Raw genomic sequence first — 23,881 nt, forward strand, 5'->3', positions numbered from 1 at the left:
GTTCCTGAATCTTTACAAACAAATCCTAATTTCCAAGGAAACAATCTCATCAAATGCTGCTCACTAGAATACATATTGTTCTTTTTGGAAACATTACAATAAGATTTTCATGATTACAAACCCCAACTTCCTCTCTAATATTCAATATAATCTTAAACTCATTTATTTAAATGGAAACTGTATTTTTATAATGGCTGTAGAAATTCCTGGGTAAGTTATATAGCACCAATATAATAATTTCTTTTATTTTAGTCGGAGGCGGGGGTGATCATTAATGGACTATAGACATGTGTGTTAGGAACCTCTTAGGAATGTTCATCTTTCTACTTTCTCCTGATATGCCGTATAAGGATCATGTTTAAAATTTTTTTTTTCTTGGAGACTGGTAAATTTTAGTAATGTCCAGACTTCCAGGCTGGTATTTTGGGGGGGGCCAAGAATAAAAAGAAAATCAAGCAGCTTATAATCAATATTCTCTTCTCTTTGCCTTAGGAAGCTGAAGTTTTGTATACAGGTCATAGGATTTGTTTTGAGATAAACAAATACCTTAATTCTTTACCAGAAAAGCAATATCAACACATCTGTGGCAACTGCTGACACAAACGTACCAACAGGAAGAGAATGCGATTCTAGTGCTTGGCCTTCAGAACAGAATTCTTACTTTCCTCCTCTTCACTAAGGATGTTCCAAATACTCCCGACAGGGTGGACATTAGTCCCCCGCCCCCTCCCTAAGGAAATAAACAAGTGTCCACATTCTAAATGTGAGGGAGTGTGAGGAAATTGCAGAAAAGCTCGTAAGATCCACACTGAGTAACGATTCTCATCTGTTCTGTAGACACATGTAAGTTTTGGAATTTATGATTCACTCTCCCACCGTGAAGTTTTCTGTGCACTTTATGTTGAGCTATGTGGCAGCATAGGGCTGTCCCTGTTTGTGAAAACTGCAACCTAAAGTTATTTTTCCAAAGTTATGGGTAGTGTGGCATAGAAATCCATATGTTATAAAGTGAAAACAATAATTAAAAAAAAAAAAACAACACTGGGTTAGCATGAAATAGAGCCAACAGAAATCAGAATGAGCAACAACAGCCTTCCACTGCCGGCCACTCACCTTGTTGAATTTTAGTCACTAGCTGATGGCGTGCTAGAATCCGGCTCATCCTGTAAGGAGAGCGTCTTGTAGTCTGATCAAATCGCAAGTACATCTCCTGGCCCTCAGGTGTCATGGAATTTAGGTAGTAGCAGCCTGAGGCTGGGGTCCTGGGCACCTGACTGAACATCTCGGCAGATTTCCTGTTGCCACCTCAGTCTGCCTGTGGCTCTTTTCGTCTGTCTCCAGTCTCAGTCAAAGAGCAAGGCACCCAGCCCAGGACAGCTCAACAGACCCAGCGATTTTTAAAAAGAAAAAGGAGTGCCAAAGCCACAACTCAGAATTCCAACCCCCCGCCCTCATGTGACCACGGGAGCCAATGAGAGGAAGAGAGGAAAATAGGAACTTTCGCAGTCAGCCCTAAGCCCCGACCAGAGGCAGTTCCAGCCGCCAGGATCCCCCACACAATGCTGAAAGCAGAATACACGTATTTGACGTGCCTCAGAGCTGACGAAGCACCCAAAAGCAGCCCTCACTAAAAGAGTTAAAAGAAAAAGAGAGGAACGGCAAAGGCCATAGAAGACAAACAAGACCAGGGGCAGGAAACTTTTCAGCTGTCAAAGTTAGAGAAAGTGCCTTCGCTTTCTATAAGGCAGCGGCGGCAGCCAGGTAAAAGACGGACCTGATAAATCTCTTTAAAAAAACAAAACAAAACAAAACAAAACAAAACTTCAAACAAGCATCAACAGCTGAGTGTAAACTATCAGCCTTCGTTATCAAGAAACAACTCAAATAAAAACTTTTCCAGTGAAAAACTAACTTATAAACTTCAAGGGCTTTAACACCAGGAGTAAATACAGCACAGACTCCTGACCCTCACGTGTCAGGAATTGGAGGGCTCTTACAGGTAAGACAAGGCACACACGTGGTCCTTATTAAGCATCTGTTCCTCTTTGATTTCTCTACTTCTCCAATTTTTAATCACCTAGAGGCAAAATACTTAGAAAGTGCCTATCACATTTAAGGCATTGAATCATTAAAGACAAGAATCATTTCAGAAGTTGCAAAGATATCAAAGATACGGTCACCAACCTGCTAAGGATCCATTGAGAAATTATCCAAAGCTTCTAACATGAGGCCACATAGGTGTCTCGAAAAGGACACGAACACAATGCCAGGTGAGCAATATTATTTTTGACTGGGGTGATGATTGCAAGCCAGAGAAAGAGACATTTGGATAGGCTTTTTAAAATGGGGGGAATTCGGATAGGCAGAGGCTAGGGAGGGCTTTGCAAGAGGCTCTAGGTGCCCATGTATGCAGACCCCAAACCAGACTGTGTGTTTAAGCAAACTGCTAGCAGTTCCATTTGGCTATATCTGAGTATATATATATGGGAGTCATTATACTTTTTCCCTGTTTTTCTTCTTTAATATTGTTAGATATGAAGAGAAGAAGTCCATAGAAAACATGTTATCAAATTCGGAGCCTGGGGCTGAATGAATAAGGTTCTTACATAAAAAAGTATATGACCAAGCTGCTTCTACTTTTGGCTGACTCCAGCTGAAACATAGCCTGGCCGGGCATTTATAGTCTAACAATGAGAAATTATTTCAAAATTATTTCCAAATTGAAAGCTTAACAGGACTTAAACTGGGGCTTCGATTCTTCTTACTCTGGCTCTCCGAGGCCCGTCAGCCTTAAAAACTTTCCCTGAGGGAATGGTTGCTAGCTGGATTCTGAGAAGCAGCTCGTCTTGTGTAACTGTCCCACTATGTAAATAAACAAGTTAAGAAAGATCGCTGGGGCACAGCATGTGACAATTGCCTTCTATCTCACAGTAGTTGTTCATCCTTAGCCTCTTCGGATGGTTATACAAGAGTCAGCATGTCTTTGTTTGCAGGTTGGCTAAATAGCAGAAGGGCAAAGGAGATCTACTGGGTCATATTGTGCACTTTCCATTCTTATTTCGGATTTGAGCAGCAGGCTGTTTCATAGCATCCTTTGTGGAAGGTGAAAGGGATCTGAGACCTAACGAACGGCTCCGCAGAAGCATGGATGTGAACGGAGAAAGGCTGAGAACCATATTGCAAAGTTGCTGCCTGGAAGGTTCATGAGCCCAGCTCAGTCCCCACTGGTGGCCATGTGACTGAGGTGCTTATATCAGCTGCTTTGTGCACATGCTTTCAGCTTGATAGTCCAACACTGGGAGCAGCCGTGTTGTAACTTTTTGTTCAAGCCAGACACTTGGTAGTTAGCACTTTTTTTACTAGGGAGAGAATGGAAGGAGGGTGGAGAGAGAAAGAGAGTGCAGCGTGGGATTTGGGATCATTGAACATGTTCTGGGAAACCAAGTAAAGGTGAGGAAAAGGTAGGAAAAAATACGTAGCTTTTTATAGGGTTGGATAACACTTAAAGCTCACGCCTGGAATCTCAGCACTTTGGGAAGCTGAGGCGGGTGGATCACAGGGTCAGGAGTTCAAGACCAGCCTGGCCAAGATGGTGAAAACTCGTCTCTACTAAAAATACAAAAATTAGCCAGGCATGGAGGCAGGCACCTGTAATCCCACCTACTCAGGAGGCTGACAGAGAATTGCTTGAACCTGGGAGGCAGAGGTTTCAGTGAGCTGAGATCACGCTACTGCACTCCAGCCTGGGCGACAAAGTGAGACTCCATCTCAAAAAAAAAAAAAGACCAGCCATTCCCAATACCAACTTGCATTTCATTGCTGACTTGGCTGCATTCTATCACAAAAGCAAGTGGAATGATTGTTCCTGAGAAGGACTGCAGTATGTCAAGGCCAAGTTACTAGAAAAAACAATAACAATTAAACTTATATTGTCTCCTTTTTGCATAGCAATGAATGTGTTGAAAGTTGTAGGGTGTCTTGTTCTGAAAACATCAAGATCGTAAGTTTGTATTTATGACTATATGTAATAGTTAATAAAAAATTTTTGGCAATGGAGAGCAATAATTGAACTTACTATTATTATTTTTTAAATACGGTGCCTCACTCTGTCACCCAGGCTGGATTGCAGTGATGCAATCATAGTTCACTGTAGTCTCCAGCTCCTGGGCTCAAGTGATTCTCTTTCCTCAGTCTCCCAAGTGGCTGGGACTCCAGGTGCACATCATCACACCTGGCCAATTTTAAAAAAAATTTGTAGAGACGGGGTCTTGCTTTGCTTCCTAGGCCGATGGCCAACTCCTGGTTTCTAGTGATCCTCCTGCCTTAGCCTCCCAAACTGGTGGGATTACAGGCATGACCCATTGCACCTGGCCCGACATTTTTTTTTAAAGGAATTTTTATTCCCTAATTTAAAAAAAGCCAACTTAGAATAAAGCCTAAGTTTTTCAAAAAAATCAGCCAGCGTTTTAATAAGGGGATCTAGGATCACATATCAAGAGTTCGGTCTTCTGTATGCATATACAGGGCCCCTAAAGTTTTATTTCATGGTTCAAGTAGTATCTGTAAATTCATGCACCTGCTCACCATATTTTGTCATTTTGTATTTCCGAAGTATTATATTTAAAGCAAATAGGTAACATTATTTTCTCATTAGCATGCCATTAGTACCTTGTTTTATGCTAATATATTGCTATTGCTATGAAACCTGTACTTTTTAAATGAATTCTTTTTTGTGATCAGTTAGTTCCAGTGTTAGAAGAATTACCACTGGGGTAGACAGTGCTGTTGTATTCACATCAATAAGTGGCTAGTTCTCTCTCCCGCTTGTCCTTTACATGCAACTGAGAGAGTTGATCCTCTTCTCCAGTGAGTGCATGAGGTCCTGTGGAATCAAAGAGGAAGAGAGTGCCCAAATTGCAAGCATCTTCCAAGACTGACACCATATCTCTCCCTCTCTAGCGCCTTTAAAAATGAGAAAAACGGATGGCACTTGTGTTCAGTTTTCACCTACTTTTCTTCATCCTCATTTGGTTAAATTGTGATCGCCACTCAGACTATTTCAGAATGAGATAAACAGATGATTACCAGGAACCAAAGACAGCAAAAGACAAGGGACAGGAAAAAGGAGAGAGGGGGACAGCATTGAACCCCTACTCTGTGCCGGACCTGAAGCCTTCATGGCTTCACATTTTATTTTATTTTATTTTTACATTAATCTCCACAGCTATCCCTGGAGGTATCTCATTGGATGGAAAGGAGGCTAAGACTCACAGAAGTTACATAGCAAGTGCAGAGCCTCTGTGCATCTCCCAGCGGATGCTGTTTTCACTCTTTCCATTATTACAGATGAGAGACAGGGAAGGAAAAACAGGGACTGGAAAGGCACTGCGGAAATTGGAAAGGGAGAGCATTTTGGAAGAAGAGCCTGAAAATCATCCTAATACTATTTAACTGCCTGCGATACTGGGATGTCTACATGGAAATATGGGTAGGGGGTGGCTAAAATCCCATAGTGATTGAGATCTGGTGTCTTCAAGGAAGAAGTATAGAGCCCAGAGCCCTTATCAAACAACAGGAGCCACACGCCCTCTTAGGAGTAACCCATAGGTAAGAACTAGAGACTCACCCCACCCCCCAAGCCTCAAATAAACAAGCAGCTCAGCTTGACCCTCTTTGCCAACCCTTTCTAGGGTAGTTTGTTTATACTGTGCACTCTGTCTGTCCTCAAGGCTAACGCTGTCTATGTCTTGAGTTTCTCATGGTGTTCACTCTCAATGCAAACACTCCAAATACAGTCAAAACTCTGAAATTTGACCTCTAAGCAAAACTTTTGGTATTTCGAATTTTCAAGTCTTTTGATAGATGATCCCAGATTAGCGCTCAATGGAATCTTGTATACACAGGGCAGAAAGCTAAGGAGTGCTTTTACAGAAGCCAGGAATGGCTCACTGTCTGCTGCCCTTTCTGCTCCTTCACACACATTCCAGCCTCCTCGTCAGTCTGCTCAGAGGGAGCCAAGGTAGTTCTGCCAAGTGGGAAAGTGTTTGAGATACAAGTGGCAGGCGGAAAAATGCAGGGCTGATTTGGAAGGCTGCTTTCGAAATTACGGGAACCCAAAGGTTGTGGGCTGATGTCACAGCCTTCCTGTGGGCTCTGAAGGCCAGTGTTTGAAGATCTTCACCAACTGATTTGTGATGTGCGTGCCCAACTCAGTGTCAGTTAGCCTTCCCCATCTGCACGCACCCCATGTCCCATGCCCAGTGCAGAAAAGCCAGTGATACTAACACTGGCAGCCATGACCAGGATTCCATGAAAGGGCACGGCCCAGATTGGCTTCCCTAGCTCCAGACCATGGCTCTCATCTGGAGTCCAGAGCCTGCCACAAACACTTGTGGGTGGTAATAGATTTCCTTTACTTTGTCTCTCAGCCCTCCCTACTGTCTGGTAAATTGCCATCTATGGGCCTCCAGGAGCATGTGCTCTCCCCTTATACCATTCCCTGGAGATACAACCATCAGTTCCAGCCCATATGAAAGCAACCTGGTCTGTCCTGTCCTGGGACCATTCATTATTACATCCACCCACTCCAGCCCAACCAGAATTCTTTCACTTTTCTCAATTGTTTCACAGATCTGGAATTGTGTGATTCCCTCCTCTTCCACCCATGAGGCTCAGTTAAAACCAATTGCCTCCAGAAAGACTTTCATGACTAACAGAAAGCTCTTTAGCCTTACCAGTCGTGTCAATACCTGTAAACCATCGTTACGTGGCACATTAATGAGATTGGCTTGTCATGTGTTCATATGGAATCTATTTGTTCCTTGCAACTACTGCAGGCATAAAGTTTTGACATCTTGGATTTAGAAGAAATATTAAACATTTTCTTTCTTTCTTTTTTTTTTTTTGAGACGGAATTTCACTCTTGTTACCCAAGCTGGAGTGCAATGGTGCGATCTCGGCTCACCGCAACCTCCACCTCCTGGGTTCAGGCAATTCTCCTGCCTCAGCCTCCTGAGTAGCTGGGATTACAGGCACGCGCCACCATGCCCAGCTAATTTTTTGTATTTTTAGTAGAGACGGGGTTTCACAATGGTGACCAGGATGGTCTCGATCTCTTGACCTTGTGATCCACTTGCCTCGGCCTCCCAAAATGCTGGGATTACAGGCTTGAACCACCGTGCCCAGCCATATTAAACATTTTCTAATCCAACCACTCAACTACTTCGCCCATCTCTACTCAACTGCAGTAGTTAATTCTCTACCTAGGTATACAGAGTTTACTGGCTCACAGAGGACCCCAGAATGTTGAAGAACATTCTTCCTTTTAATTTACATCCACTATCTCTGATTCTGCCATTTGGAATCAGACAGGACAAATCTATGCTTTCTTCCACAAGACTGTCCTTCAGATGTTTGTCAAAACGCCCTTATGAGAATCTTTTTGTGTAGGCTCACATTGTTTTCCCTCGAACCACATGACTTGCAGCCATTCAGCCAGACGACTGCTCTCCTTTGGATCTGCTTCACTCTGTCAGTATCCCTTTAAAAATATGCTGGCATCTACTCTAAGCTTAGAGCTCTAGACTTGGCCAAGCACAATAGTTTATGGTACATTGTGTGCGTATTTCCTGCATTCAGGGCATTGTACTTTTGCTGATGCAGTCTGAGATTAGGGGAGGCTTTATTTTTTATAATCTATATTTACTCATTCATACGTTTAACATTGAATGCCTGAAACGCAGTGCAGTAAGTATAGTAGATACAAAGGTGAGGTTGATGTGGTCCCTGCTCTCAAGGGACTGTCTGCCAGGGAAGACAGAAAAGAAACTTACCACTATACTCCATGTTAAGTGAAGTGTGGGAGGCTAGAAGCTATCTCTATTGCCTCATGCTGTTTTATATATGATCTAAATGTCTTAGATCATATAGAAGCTCATATATTAGACCATATATATCTAAGCGCCTAAATCGCTGGCTGTTATTTTTGTATTTTCATAAAATCTGCTGTTAGGTGAGTATTCTCTAGTCTTTCCTTACCAAATGATCTTTTGAACTTAAGAAGAGGTCTTCAAACTTACTGCAGCAGTTGAGATATGTCCCATTCCTGACTTTCTCCTCCAGCTATTTATTTTTGCCTTGTTATTTCTGGTAGCAAACAACCCCCCACCCCGATAAAATAAACAAGTTACTGAATTTGGGGGAAAGGTAAAGTAAGGGCAGGAAAATAATAAAGCCACGGGTAAAATCCATCACAGATAGGCAAGCATGAAGTCTTGCACATTTGCTCGAAGTTAGTGAGAATGTGGCTTAAGATGCCTCTTAGACAAATAAAAATGGAAACAAGACCAACTACAAAATTCAACATATCCGTAAGATGAAAAACAAAACAGTGATCAAGATAAATACAGATCACCGGCTATGGTGACCCCAGGGAAGATTTTCCCAGGTCCTCATAAGGAATCAGCATGCCTGTAATCCCAGCACTTTGGGAGGCCAAGGTGGGTGGATCACTTGAGCTTAGGAGTTCAAGACCAGCCTGAGCAACATGAAAAAACCTCTCTCTACAAAAAAAAAAAAAAAAAAAAAAAAAAAAAAAAAAAAAAAAAAAAAAAAAATTGCAAGAGTTAGCCAGGCATGGCTGCGAGAGCCTATAGTCCCCTCTACTCGAAAGGCTAAGGTAGAAGGATCACTGGAGCCTGGGAAGTCAGGGCTGCAGTAAGCCATGAGTGTGCCACTGCATTCCAGCCTGGAATGTAAGACCCTGTTTCAAAAAAACAAAAATAAAGCGGCACCCTTAAAAATATTGGATATGGCAGCTAAATTTAGTTCACAGTTTCTTAACCACATCCTTCAATGTCAACAATAATATAACAAGCATCATTTAGGAAAAGTAATTTCTGTGAGGGTCTTTGAAAACCACGGTTCAAGTATGCCATTGTCTGTCATCTTTTAACCATATCTCAGACCATATCAACGCTTTCCGGCTTAAAATACTCTAAAGTTTTCCATTGCACCAAGAACGAAAATTAAACTCTTTACTTGGCCCACTGGGTCCTGCACAGTCCAGTCCCTGCCAACCGCTCCCCCATCAATTCCAGCTCCCAGCTAGCCTCCTCCACATTGCTGCCTCAGTTGCCGTTCTGCATACGTTACTCCCCAGCTGCAATGTTGCATGGAGCCTTCCCATGGCTGGCTGTTTCTCAGCTTCCAAGTGTCAGCTTAACTGATGTACCCTCATGCAAGCCATCTTGTTGACTTCCTCTAAGTGAAGACAGTATCCCCTTTGAGGTTCCTATAGCCCCTCTCCCAATTTATAATTCCATGTGTATTTGTTCATGGACCTGTGTGTTGTGCATTTTTCCAGAAGACTGCTTTGGGTGGACTGTGTCTATTTCATTCACATTGTATACTTGATGCCTACCTTACAGAGCAGTACAGTAGTAGTGATTGCTTGAATAAATGATTGAATAAATAATTGAATAAATAACGAAATGAATTTCCCCAAAGACAAAATTTAGAAATGTCTAGAGAAACAGATGTATTTTTTTTTTAGGCAGTCATAACAAGTATTTTTCTTGTTGCTGATGATACAACTTGGATTGAATAAGGATTGGACAGCAGATAATTCTAGGTTTTATTCTCTGGGAAGAGCCTTAAATACTGTGATACTGAGTGTCAACTTGATTGGATTGAAGGCTACAAAGTATCGGTCCTGGTGTGTCTGCAAGGGAGTTGCCAAAGGAGATTCATGTTTCAGTCAGTGGGCTGGGAAAGGCAGACCCACCCTTAATCTGGGCGGGCACCGTCTAATCAGCTGCCAGTGTGGCGAGAATATAAAGCAGGCAGAAAAACGTGAATGGCAAGACTGGCCTAGCCTCCCAGCCTACATCTTTCTACTGTGCTGGATGCTTCCCGCCCTGGAATATCAGACTCCAAGTTCTTCAGTTGTGGGATTCAGAATGTCTTTCCTTGCTCCTCAGCTTGCAGACAGCCAATTGTGGGACTCTGTGATCGAGTGAATTAACCTTTAATAAATTTTCCTTTATATCTGTCTATCCTATTAATTCAGTCCCTCTAGAGAACCCTGACTAATACAAATACGTGTATTTCACCTTGTTGGCTAGTGACAAAAGTATATGCCTTGACCATCAAGTAGAGGGCAGTTTAAGGTCCTCTGTGAAAATTAGCCTGGAGGGATGAGCAAACCTCTTGCTCCACAAAGAGGGGCTAAAGGGCATAAGAAAATTTTAGTAATACTACCTTATCTTTGTGTCAGTTACAAATTGCATAGGCATGCTTGCCGTGCCTTTAACTAAACAGTACAGCAGCGTTGAGCCAGCTACATTCAGCTGACCCTATAGATAACTCTTCTGAGTGACTTCAGTCCACTGGTTAGTGTTTTGTGGCAACAGCTATCCAATCAGATGCAGTGCTCCAAGCTGCCCTTTTTTCTAGCCTATATTTTTCCACAGGGATATGATGGCAGAGTCTTCTGAGGTGATCACTCACCGACTGTGTCCACGCCTTCCTCTGATGGGCCAGTCTTGCTACCTTACCAAAGTGGAGACTGTGTTCATGTGGCTTCATTTGCTCTTCGTGGACCCAAACTGCATCTGGGTTATTAATCATCTCTGATTCTTCATGCTCATCTATATCTCATTAATAATTCATTCAATAATTTTACTGGAGATTTTAACAAATTTACTATCTAGCGTTTTCTCTAACCTACTTATTTTTAAAAGAATTGCTTATTTGTTTTCAGTGAATTGCTTAGATTACTAGAAGAAAATGGTCAGTCTTTTAGGTAGAATTTGTCTGTACTTAGAGGCTTACCTTCATTTACTTCAGGTAAGATTCTATAGCTTCCTCCCATCTTGAACAATGGTGAATGTTTGTTCTTAATGTTGACTCAAATTATAATTTGAATATCAAATGGACACTTGCTCATTGAAGAAATTCTGTGATGAATCCTCTGGAAAACCTTCTAATTGTCCACTTTGTAAATATTTGGGATTACCCAGTGACAGACACACCATTTAATTAGGATTGTTGTCCAACCTATTGCCCTGGATTCTGTCTCTATTTTTATATACAATCCCTTTCTTCATGGTGTCAAGCAGCAGTTGGGAATTGAGCGTGGCCCACACACAGTGGAGGAATAAAGGCACAGGATGAGTAGTGCAATTTCATTTCTTAGCTATGCCTTCTTGGATAAATGCATCTCAGCATACCAAAAAATCTGTTAGAATGCTTTTCTTTCATATTTCTAATATAAGACCATCAATCTGTACTTGAAATTGGTACAGAGAAGAGTAGCAGCATTTAAGAAATCCCACAAGGAGAGGAGACTATGAATTTGAGAGAGTAGCAAAATATCCCTCTAGAGGTCTAGATTTAGGCATCATGTAGTTCTGAAGAGACTGGAAGATGAATTTTAGGGTAATGGCTGGGAAGGAAGGGGAGGTTCCTCTTTTCAGTTAAGAGAAATAATTTAACCAAAAGTGATCCCGGGGTAATACAGAGATTTTTTTTTCTGGCATCTTGTTTATCATCAACAGAGACAAAATCACTAACTCAACGTTACCATTTCTTTCACCCTTTCTTATTCAAGTATTTCTAATGTATACTTCATGTCAGGCGCAGGGCTAGACTCTGATGGTACAGAGAAGAATAAGACACTGTCTCTCTTCTCAACGATGATTTATCATGGCAAAAGAGGAGGACAGTTACAATTACAGGACTGCATTGCTGGTGCTATGACAGAGGTGTGGAGGGTCCCTGGGGGAGCAGTGGAGAGACGGCTAAGTCAGAACAGAATAGAGGCATTCTGCACAGCAGAAAGATGGTGCAGGAGCCTGGAGGGATGCATACCTGGGCGAGAAGGCCAGGAAGAAGATATGGGGGAAAAGATGCATATGAAGAGAAAAAAATGCATAAATACTTTCCTATGTGACACCCCTGCTTCACTTAATAAGAGAGATTAGTATTCAAACCACCATGACAAGCTGGGAGTGGTAGCTTATGCCTGAAATTCCAGCACTTTGGGAGGATGAGGTGGGTAGATCACCTGGGGTCAGGAAGGTTTAGTTTGACCAAGGCCAGCCTGACCAATATGGCAAGGCCCTGTCTCTACTGAAAAAAAGAAAAATTAGTTGGGCATAGTGGCATGTGCCTGTAATCCCAGCTACTGAGGAGGTTGAGGCACGAGAATCACTTGAACCCAAAAGACGGAGGTTGCAGTGAGCCGTGACAGCGCCACTGGACTCCAGCCAGGGTGATGGAACAAGACTTCATCTCGAAAAAAACAAATCACCATGACTTAGGGGATCTCAGAGACAGCATGCATGGTGATGGGTGTGTTAATTCCACTGCCGGAATCATCACACACTGTATCCCTATCTCAAATCATCTTGCATACCTTGAAAATATACAGTCTTTATCTATCAATTAAATATTTTAAAATTTAAAAATCACCATGATACAACACCTCACATAGTGATGTGTGTGTGTGTGTGTGTGTGTGTGTGTGTGTGTGTGTGGTGACAGTTGAGATCTATTCCCTCATCAAGTATTCAATAGTCTTATTAATTGTAGTCACCATGCTGTACATTAGATCCCCAGAACTTACTTCTCTTATAATGGAAAGTTTGTACCCTTTGACCAGCATCTCCCCATTCCACAGCCCCTGTCCCTGTCCCTGCCTCTGTTCTGTTCTAACTTAGCCGTCTCTCCTCTGCTCCCCCGGGGACCCTTTACACCTCTGTCATAGCACCAGCAACACAGTCCTGTAATTGTAACTGTCCTCCTCTTTTGCCATGATAAATCATTGTTGAGAAGAGAGACAGTGGCAACCACCATTCTTCTCTCTGCTTCTGTGAGTTTAACCTTTTTTTTTTTTGGAGATGAAGTTTTGCTCTTGTCACCCAGGCTGGAGTGCAATTTCACGATCTCAGCTCACTGCAACCTCCGCCTCCCAGGTTCAACCAATTCTCCTGCCTCAGCCTCTCAAGTAGCTGGAATTACAGAAGCCCACCACCAAGTCCAGCTAATTTTTGAAGTTTTAGTAGAGACCAGGTTTCACTAGGTTGGCCAGGCTGGTCTCAAACTCCTGACCTCAGGTGATTTGCCTGCCTCGGCCTCCCAAAGTTCTGGGATTACAGGTGTGAGCCGCTGCATCCAGCCAAGTTCAACTTTTTAAAATTCCACATCTAAGTGAGATCATGTGGCTCGGTCTTTCTGTGTCTGGCTTATTTCACTCAGCATAATGTCCTCCAAGTTCATCCATTTTTGTGCCTGTTTTGTAAAGACTTTCTGGAAGAGTTCTTTCCTGAAAGAGAATATGTGTGTATGTGTAAAGATGCAGAGACTCAGAGACTCCTGAGTTTTTGGGTGTTTTTTTTGTTTGTTTGTTTTTGAGACAGAGTCTTGCTCTATTGCCAGGCTGGAGTGCAATGGCACAATCTCACTGCAACTTCTGCCTCCCAGATTCAAGCGATTCTCCTGCCTTAGCCTCCCAAGTAGCTGGGACTACAGGCGCATGCCACCATGCCTGGTTAAATTTTTTTGCAGTTTTTAGTAGAGACGGGGTTTCACTATGTTAGCCAGGATGGTCTTGATCTCCCGACTTTGTGATCCATCCACCTCTGCCTCCCAAAGTGCTGAGAATACAGGCATGACCCACTGCGCCCGGCCAACTCCTGAGGTATTTTAACCACGTATCTTTAGAGCGTGATGCTTATTACAGCACACAGTAGCCTCTAGCCAATCTCCCAAATCACACTGTCTTATGGTTCAGACCTGTTTAAACAGACCAGGTATAACACAGATAGTCAGGCATGGTTACCTTCTCCTTAGAGGCCCCACCAAGATGACTCAACACTAATTGATCACAGGAGAATATTTACTGAGCACCAAAAATGTATTTGCTGCATAGAAAGACAGAACATATCAGAAGCTACTCACAGTCTTCAATGACCTTAAAAGCGCCTCTTTCATTCCCTGACTTCGGGAGTCTCAAGGGCTGTCCTTGGCCTTAGCTTGTTGCTTAATATGGCTTGCCTTGGAAAATCCATTCCCAGCACTCCGTTAATTGGCCAGTGCATTGTTCTACATGAAAATGTAAGACAGAAATGGTGTGCTATATACTGTGATTATAATGTTTTTAAGATAAGAAAAAAGCGTAGTAAAAAATAGTTTAGAAGAAACTGCACTAAAAAGATAATCATGACCATTTTTAGGATGGTGAAATGATGGGTGATATATCTTACATTTCCATTTGTTAAATATTCTGTCATATGACTAGGGAACCAAGCCTAACCAATGACTTATGGTGGCGGATGGAGAAGGAACCTCAGTCTTAGCTTATTTCCAGTTGCCTCTGTGTATTGCAGATGGAAGAGCCAAGAAAAGTCTGCTGAATGATAGATACGGTCTTACATGGCTTGAACTCCCCAGTGTCTAATACGGTTATGCAAAACTCCAGTGTTCAAAGTAATTTCATCTAAGAAAGAGAAAGCAAAGTTTGTTGTTTCAAAATGCCTCCTACATGCATTCCCCACTGCATGGTGTGTCCAGCACACACGTACTGCCCTCCTGCTTGGAGCACTCAGACAGTTTTACTGGTGTTTCTGTGTCTAGTGTGCCCCATCCCATCTACACTTTTTGTTGGTTTGTTTTTGTTTTTTTAAGACAGAGTCTCACTCTGTCGCTCGGCCTGGAGTTCGGTGGCACAATCTCAGCTCACTGTAACCTCTGCCTCCCAGGTTCAAGCAATTCTCCTGCCCCAGCCTCCTGAGTAGTGGGGACTACAGGTGTGTGCCACCACACTCGGCTAATTTTTTTTAGTACAGATGGGGCTTCACCATATTGGTCAGGCTGGTCTAGAATCTCTGACCTCAAATGATCTGTCTGCCTCGGCCTACGAGTGCTGGGATTACAGGTGTGAGTCACTGTGCCTAACCCCCAGCTATACTTAATGCCACAGAATATTCAGCCTCTCAGGAGACAACTGCTGTCATACCACCCTCCTGACACAGAACATCGAATAACGCACCACCTTTATCACTTACGATGTAAGTCATTTTGCTTCTTAGGGGTTCTCTTTCTATATCTAAAAAAAAAGCTTTATAAGTATATGTGCATATACACGTACATATGCACACACACACACACACACACACACACACATCTCATATGAATATACATAAACAGACCCAGTCTATATGACTGTCAATTCCTTTTCCATTGTTTGAGTCAACTAGATCAGAATCTAAGTCAAGAAAAAGCAAACTAGTTGAAAAAAGGATTTTGTATCCTTTTTTGCATGTTGCCTTTTGGAGAAAGATTCAATGGGCATGGCAAGAGCCGTCCACGGCACAGATCCAATCTCCAGACATAGAAAACTCTCTTCTTGCCATTCCTGGTTTTAAAACCTGAGATAGATTCTGTAGAATAACTTTACAATGTTTTCTTCAGAGCTGGTATTTACTTCAGCTCTACAAATACAGCCTTATACCACATGACCATGTTTTGCTCAATGACAGTGGTCCCGTAAGATTGTAACAGCACATGTTTACTGCACTTCTTCTATGCTTAGATATGTTTAGGTGCATACATGCTTACCATTGTGTTACAATTGCCTACAGAATTCAGTACAGTAACATGCTGTGCAGGTTTGTAGCCTAGGAGCAATAGACCACCCCATACAGCCTAGGCGTGCGGTAGGATTTGTGTGAGTGCATTCTATAATGTTCACGTGACAACAAAGTCACCGAATAACGCATTTTCTCAGAACACGTCTCCTTCATTAGGCAATGCATGACTGTACACTTAGGCCTATTAAAGCTCTAGCCTCACGACAATGAGCAAAGTCTATTTAAATAACACAGTGGCGACGCTAGGAGCCATTTGCATAAAGCAGTCCAGACACTTTTTATCCAAATACTTCCTAAGAAATTGCTCAGAAGTGCTATTTCTACCAATGCACCTCAAATTCTAATTTTAAAAGGAACTATTAAAGACATCCTTTTCTCAGGATGGAGGAAGAGGAAGTGACTTTAAAGTAAAAAAAAAAAAAAAAAAAAAAAGAAGCAAAACAAAACTTGGCCCTTAATTTCTCAAACCTGGACCTGGGAGGTCGCTTGAGGTCCTGCGTGGTCAGAATTGGGAAGTTATCCTGCAGCTTTGCTGAACTCTGCACAGTGGCATCCCATCTGCACTGTCCTTTTAGCTTTGTGTTCTAAGGAACTAGGTGAATAGGCCCAGGCATTTGGAATCGCTTTCACTTAACAATGATTTCATGAATGCCTCCTCTGTGCCAGGCAAAGTTCTTGGTGCTTGGAATGCATTAATGCATAAAACAGATATCATCTCTGTCGTAATAAAGCTTAAGATTTAACCAATGAACACAGTCACTTGAAAGTTATTAACTTGTGATGGATGGGCCACTGGAACCCTAGAACTGCATGCAATATGTTGGTGTATATTCACTTTTCTAGAAAATAAGGCTTTTAGATTTCATCCTATCATCAAAGGATGCTGGAACACTCAAAATATTTTTTAAATGGCTCTAAAGTATGGCTCAAGAACACCTAGAAATGTGGCTTTTGGAGTCAAGTTAACTTTTATTCAAAGTCAGGCTCTGTTATTTATTTGTTAACTACATAAGCTTGGACAGATCAAATTAGTTCATTTTTCTGCACCTCAGCTTTTTCATCTATAAAACTGAAGTTAAGCCACAAAAAGTTCTTCTAAGGGTTAAATTAGCTTAGGCATGTGAAGCATTTAGATGTTGTAATATTAGTGCTTTCCTTCCCGTCACTTCTTCCTAAAGGGTTTGACCCAAAATACAGATGAGAACTGTGAAGCAGGTTCAAAGTATAGAACTAGACTAGGTTCCTTCCACAGCGAGGAGGTCCTCATCGCTAGATGCTTTCAACTTTATGCGGTCAACTTTAAGTTAGCAGGGAAGGTCCCTTCCAAACTAAGAGTTTATGAGTCTCTGAAATCACCAGGTTTTTATGTACTCAAAGGGTGGATGCCTAGGCTTTTTTTTCTGGAGAGTATTTTATGACTGCAGGATATAGTCCAACCTTGTTCTTTTGATTCCGTGACTGAAATTAATGCTTACTTTATGTAAAATGCTTATTTTAAAGCTATATAATGCTACTTGGCACAAATATCTTAGTGTAACTCAGAAAGACAAAACACGTGATGATAACAAAATTGCCACCTATTTGTTTAGCATAGTTTTCAATGATTTCAAAGTGATAAATGTAACTCCCTCGTTTTATTGATTATGGAAACTATCCTTTAAATCAACCTTTTAAAAGGTCCCATGGGTCCCTAGTTGATTTTGCTCCTGCTCCTCTTGCAGCCTCAAGTTCACAGCCTCCTTCTTGGTCTCTGTATTCCAGGAACATTGGCCTTTCCCTTCCAGAGGCTTTGCACATGCATTTCCTTCGTGCTGGGCTAAAACACTAACTATCCTTGCAGTAGCGTAATAAAAACTGCTCAACACTCACTTCCTAAAGGATGCTTTCCATCTTCCTGAGCAGCACCCTGTGATTAATGCAGTCACTAAGCACATGAAGAATTGACAAGTAAAGATTCAGAGTGAGTCAAGCAGAAGTGTTCCATATAAATCTGGAGATAAATCTCGGCTTAGGTAGAGTCTCATATTTTTACATCTCCGTGTCCTCCACGGTAACTAGTAGGACAACTTTATACAGAATAAGCTTATATTTTCTTAATCAAGAAGGCAAAATTTACCGTATAGAATGGATAGCAAATCAGCAATAAATGTCCCCACTGAGAAAACATAGCCATGCTGATTACACATTTTAGCAATTACTTCCACTATTATTTGTTTATTATTAGCAAGTAGCTACTATGTGCCATAAATGATATTAAATACTGAGCATAAAGAAACAAAGGGCATAGACTCTCCCTGCATGGAGTAGACAAGAAATGATGGCAATTATCATAGCCTCCGTAAGTCTTAAGACATATGAAAGCATAGGGTTCTGTGGAAACCTGTAGGCAGGCCTCGCCATCCATGTGGAGGATGAGCAGTAAGGGATTTGGGGAGGCTTAGGATCCAGTTTAAAGGTTGGCACACATTCTCTCCATCTGCATCTTGGAGGTAGACTCTATGTCTACTAAAGTCTGAGATATGTGTCAAGGACACAGATTTCATATTAATCCTTCTGTGCTTATTTTATGCCCATCACTTTTTCCTTTGGGAAGCACACATAAAAGTGAAAATCTTCTAATCAATATTGTGAAAATCGCCATACTGTTCAACGTAATTTATAGATTCAATGCTATTCCCATTAAACTACCATTGCCATTCTTCACAGAATTAGAAAAAACTACTTTAAAAGTCATATGGAACCAAAAAAGAGAGTGTTTAGGGAAGACAATCCTAAGCAGAAAGAACAAAGCTGGAGACATCATGCTACCTGACTTCAAACTATACTACAAGGCTACAGTAACCAAAACAGCATGTTGCTGGTACAAAAACAGACACATAGATCAATGGAATAGAATAGAGATCCCAGAAATAAGACTGCATATCTACAACCATCTGACCTTTGACAAACCTGACAAAGATAAGCAATGGGGAAAGGATTCCCTATTCAATAGATGGTGCTGGGAGAACCGGCTAGCCACCTGCAGAAAACTGAAACTGAACCCCTTCTTTACAGCTTATACAAAAATTACCTAAATGCAAATTAAATACTCAATACAAATTAAAAACTAAAGAGCTTCTGCACAGCAAAGGAAATTATCATTGAAGTGACAAGACAACCTACAGAATGGGAGAAAATTTTTGCGATCTATCCATCTAACAAAGGTCTAATATCCAGAATCTACAAGGAACTTAAATTTAGAAGAAAAAAGCAAACAACTCATTAAAAAGTGGGCAAAGGGTCAGGTATGGTGGCTCACAGCACTTTGGAATGCCCAGGTGGGCGGATCACTTGAAGTCAGGAGTTCGAGACCAGCCTGGCCAACATGGTGAAACCCCATCTCTACTAAAAATAAAAAAATTGGCAGGGCAGGTGGTCTACACCTGTAGTCCCAGCTACTCAGGAGGCTGAGGCAGGAGAATCACTCAAACCCAGGAGGTGGAGGTTGCGGTGAGCCAAGATCATGCCACTGTACTCCAGCCTGGGCAACAGAGTGAGACTCCATCTCAAAAAAGAAAAAAATAGTGGGCAAAGGATATGAACAGACATTTCTCAAAAGAAGACATTAATGCTGCCAGCAAACATATGAAAAAAAGCTCAACATCACTGATCAATAGAGAAATGCAAATCAAAACCACAATGAAATACCATCTCATGCCACTCAGAATGGCAATTATTAAAAAGTCAAGAAACAACAGATGCTGGTGATGTTGCCTTTACACTGTTGGTGGGAATGCAAATTAGTTTAACCATTGTGGAAGACAGTGTGGCGATTCCTCAGAGACCTAGAAGTAGAAATACCATTTGACCCAGCAATCCCGTTAGCAGTTATATACCAAAAGGAATATAACTCATTCTGTTATGAAGATACAGGCATGCATATATTCACTGCAGCACTGTTCACAATAGCAAAGACCTGGAGTCAACCCAAATGCCCATTAATGACACATTGGATAAAGAAAATGTGGTACATATACACAATGGAATGCTATGCAGCCATGAAAAGAAATGAGATCATGTCCTTTGCAGGGACATGGATAGAGCTAGAAGTCATTATCCTCAGCAAACTAATGCAGGAACATAAAACTAAACACAGTATGCTCTCACTTATAAGTGGGAACTGGACAATGAGAACACATGGACACAGAGAGGGAAACAGTACACTCTGGGGGTGGTCAGGGGGTTGGGGGAGGGAGAGCATCAGGATAAATAGCTAATGCATGTGGGGCTTAATACTTAGGTGATGAGCTGATAGGTGCAGCAAACCTCCACAGCACACATTTACCTATATAACAAACCTGCATGTTCTATACATGTGTCCCAGAACTTAAAATTAAATTAAATTTAATTTAAAAAAGTAAATGAGAATCGTCTTGCTCACAGACTACCATGTATTGTTCACTTATAATCAAATATCTTAATTACTAGTAAAAGAGCAAGTGTGGTTTCTTTGCTAGTCAATTTTTATCAAAGGGATCATTATTTACAAAAGTTCCTGGGCAGAATTCCATTGTTTCATTCCATCATTGGATTTCTTGGCCTTCAACACAAAGGGGCTATATTTGGAGAGACAGGAGTCCTACTCCACGTGGAGCTTTGGAGTAGCATTTGCTTCAGGACACCTGGCAAAACACTCCACTGGTAGTTTCTGGAAAACGAACAATTAAATCACAGCCATCTCCTTTGAAACGATCATCATCATGGTTTTAGAATGTCTGTTTCCCTATTAGCTGTTGCTTATTTCTTCCTTTTACTATTTCTTCTAACTAAAATGTTGCTTTACATATACGTGATACACAGACAGTGCATGGAGGAAATAGAACTGAAGACTGTGTTGAGACCAGCATGACTGAAATAGACACAAGTATAGGGTTTATTGTGTGTGTGTGTATATATATATTTATTTTTAAATATATATATATATTTAAGTGTTGGAAAAGCATCTGTCAATATGCATATCTGCATTTACTCCATGAGCTGAACTTGAACCCCACTAATGACTTATTTTATTTTTCTAATTTCTTTTTTTTTTTTGAGTTGGAGTTTCACTCTCATTGCCCAGGCTGGAGAGCAATGGTGCGATCTCGGCTCATTGAAACCTTTGCCTCCCGGGTTCAAGTGATTCTCCTGCTTCAGCCTCCCAAGGAGCCTGCCACCACACCCCGCTACCTTTTGTATTTTTAGTAGAGTTGGGGTTTCAACATGTTGGTCAGGCTGGTCTCCAACTCCTGACCTCAGGTGATCCACCTCCCAAAGTGCTGGGATTACAGGCGTAAGCCACCATGCCCAGCCAGTTTTTCTAATTTCTGGTCAAATGTCTTGGCAAAACATGATTTGTCTCATGCGAATACCATTCCCTCCCATAGCACACCTGATCGTTGTCTGCCCACAGTAAGGGCATGCTGTGAGCCTCTTCCAAGCTCTGAGGTCAGCAAGAGCCCCAATCAACCTGATGGGCACTTTGCCTCTTAGCAGACTCTCTCATAAATTACGTTATTCTGTGACTCTCTACCAAGGCTAGCTTTCTGTGGACTTAATACTGACCTCAGATGAGCAATTCAGATTTAATGAGAAGCACTGGATGTGTATTAAGCATGACACTGAATTCCAATAACTCAATACATTTTCTTAATATAAAAGCTCTAGCCAGGTTTTGACAGAGAAAAACCTAACAGGACAGCTCCAGCCCTGCCTCCTCCATCAGCCCTCCTGGGATGATACACTCACTCTTCCTTCTCTGAACTCGTAATGAGTTTGAAGTGAAGTCAAGAGTGGTGGATGCAAGCAATATATCCAGGGCCCAGAGAAAGCTGCAGAGCTGGAGGTAGGGAAGGCAGAGTCTTCACAATCAGGGTGATAATGAAAACTGTAGTGTGGGTTAGCTCTCAGCTCTGTGGAAGGAGACGCTTGACCCACTGTCTCAGGATGAAGGTCAAGACCAAGAGAAGGCAGGAGAGAGAAGCTGGTGCAATGGTAACACTTTCAAAGCGCAGAATGATCCACTGAAGCAGAAGGTATGCAAAGAGGAGAGAGCAGAGAACAGCCGTTTTCAACTACTATTTCATTGAAATACTGTGCGCTGAGTGAGAACCCTATGAAGCACTGGCAATCTGTAACAACTGCCCTGTGTTCAGGATTTCCTAGTCCCACTCAGGACATTTGCCACAGTTTTGTAGAATTGGCAATGTTTCTTAGACTGCATGTAATATTATAGCAGAAAAGACAGCAGGAAATATTGATATTCTCCACTGGGAATGGATGGGACAGAAAGAGTGTCTTCTGAGTTAAAGGTTTCCCTCCAAGAGGGGAACTGGGGATGGGGATAACAGGTGTTCTTAAACTCAGACCCCGCCTGTTCCTGTGTGTTTTCCTTCATATGGAGTCACGTTTCTAGGTCTATTTCTGTAAATGATCTAACTCTGATTCATTTTTTACAACCTTTATGTAGGGTCTATTGACATTATGCTCTCCTGAGAGGAGGAAGTGGATGTATATACAGAGAACATTGACTTGCAAAGGCTGTTTTCTTCCCAGTGTTTGGACAGTTAGGAATACAGGACCACACTGAGTTCTCTTCAACTGCAAGTCAGGTGGCAGCAGGCAGCTGTTGCTTAGTTGGTTCTTGGGAGGCCCTGTTGCGGACACCCTCCTCGATGCGTGGATGGCCCTAATTCCACCTTTGCTAGCAAAGGTGTTGCTGGTTCTTCCAGCTATCAATGAGTTAAGATAAGACTGCAGGAAAAGAAATAATTGTGGGATTGTAAAAGGAAAACATATTTCACAAAATATTTTCATGGGATTACAATAGAATATTCTGTACCCTCCAGCCTTCATTATAAGTGAAAGTTACATAATTTTAGGCTGTATTTCAGAAAAACTGCACAGACTGATAAATAGCAGTAATTATATCATTGAAGGCAACCAAGCAGGGAGGTTAATAAAATACTGCCAACTCTCTTGCGATATCAAACTTACATTGTTGGTTCTTCTTTTATTATCAGAAAAATAGCAAACCAAATGAATGTGGGCATTCATGAAATATCATTAATTTCTAAACTTTTTGAAAATAGACTGCTTTCTTATTCACCTTGAATAAAATTCAATATACAGATTGAATTTTAATATATCATCTTTTCTTCTTCTACGCATTGTGTAAAATGCTTCTCAGAGGCAGCAGGCTGTAGTAGAAAGTAGTCATGCATCACTTGATGATGGGGACATGTTCTGAGAAATGTGTGCTTAAGTGATTTCATCATTGTGCAAACATCATAGAGTGTACCTCACACAAACCTAGGTGGTAGAGCCTCCGACACACCCAGGCTGTCTGGTACGGTCCATTGCTCCCAGGCTACAAACCCGTACTGCATGTTACAGTACCGAATACTGTAGGCAACTGTAACTCAATGGTAAGTAATTGTGTGTCTAAGCCCATCTACATATAGAAAATGTACAGTGAAAATACAGTATAAAAGGTAGGCTGGGTGAGGGAGCTCACCCCTTTGATCCCAGCACTTTTGAAGGTTAAGGCAAGAGGGTCACTTAAGCCCAGAAGTTTGAGACCAGCCTGGGTAACACAGTAAGACATCATTTCTTAAAAAAAATAAATAAATAAAAAGTTGGGTGTGGTGACAGGCACCTGTAGTCCAGGCTACTCGGGAGGTTGAGGCGGAATGATCTCTTGAGCTAGAGAGGTCAAGGCTGCTGTGAGCCATGATTGCACCACTGCATTCCAGCCTGGGCAACAGAGTGAGACCCTGTATCAAAAAAATAAAAAGATAAAAAATAGTACAGCTGTGTAGGGCAGCTCTATTATAATCTTACGGAAACATGGTCATGTATGTGGTTGGTTGTTGACCAACATCATTTTATGGCATATGATTTGGATTTTTAGGAAAGAACTGGGTTCAAATCCCAACTCACCAACTTCATCAGCTGAGCTCTTGGGGAGCCTGCTTAATCTCTCTGAGCTTCTGTTTCTTTATTTGTAAAATGCAGATAGGAGATGTTTACCTTATACCATAATTTAGAGTATAAATCAGATCATTAAAAGTGCTTTGTAAACTATACATTTTAGTTGTAATCTTATTTACATGTTTCATCACTTGTAGGCTGAAGTTATCCATCTCTCTGTTCATTGAGTCAAAAAAATATTTAGTCGGCTCCTTTTAGGCTCTGGGATACAGAGATGA

At 41.6% G+C, this 23,881-nt stretch overlaps 1 protein-coding gene across 16 annotated transcripts in view; it reads right to left on the bottom strand.

Moving 5' to 3' along the window:
- STARD13 (StAR related lipid transfer domain containing 13) overlaps positions 1 to 23,881 on the bottom strand; it is a 554,175-nt gene that overhangs the window by 187,291 nt on the left and 343,003 nt on the right. For 2 of the 16 annotated variants that reach the window (XM_008998116.5, XM_002748962.7), the window contains exon 1: positions 1,114 to 1,405. The exons of the other annotated variants lie outside the window; for them this stretch is intronic. In XM_008998116.5, coding sequence (XP_008996364.1) covers positions 1,114 to 1,282 — 169 coding nt within the window. In that variant the 5' untranslated portion in view covers positions 1,283 to 1,405. Of the gene's footprint in view, positions 1 to 1,113; positions 1,406 to 23,881 lie in introns of those variants that run through there. 16 annotated transcript variants of the gene reach the window in all.

This window comes from Callithrix jacchus, chromosome 5 (genome assembly GCF_049354715.1).
Source record: "Callithrix jacchus isolate 240 chromosome 5, calJac240_pri, whole genome shotgun sequence".
NCBI classification, from domain to species: Eukaryota; Metazoa; Chordata; class Mammalia; order Primates; family Cebidae; genus Callithrix; species Callithrix jacchus.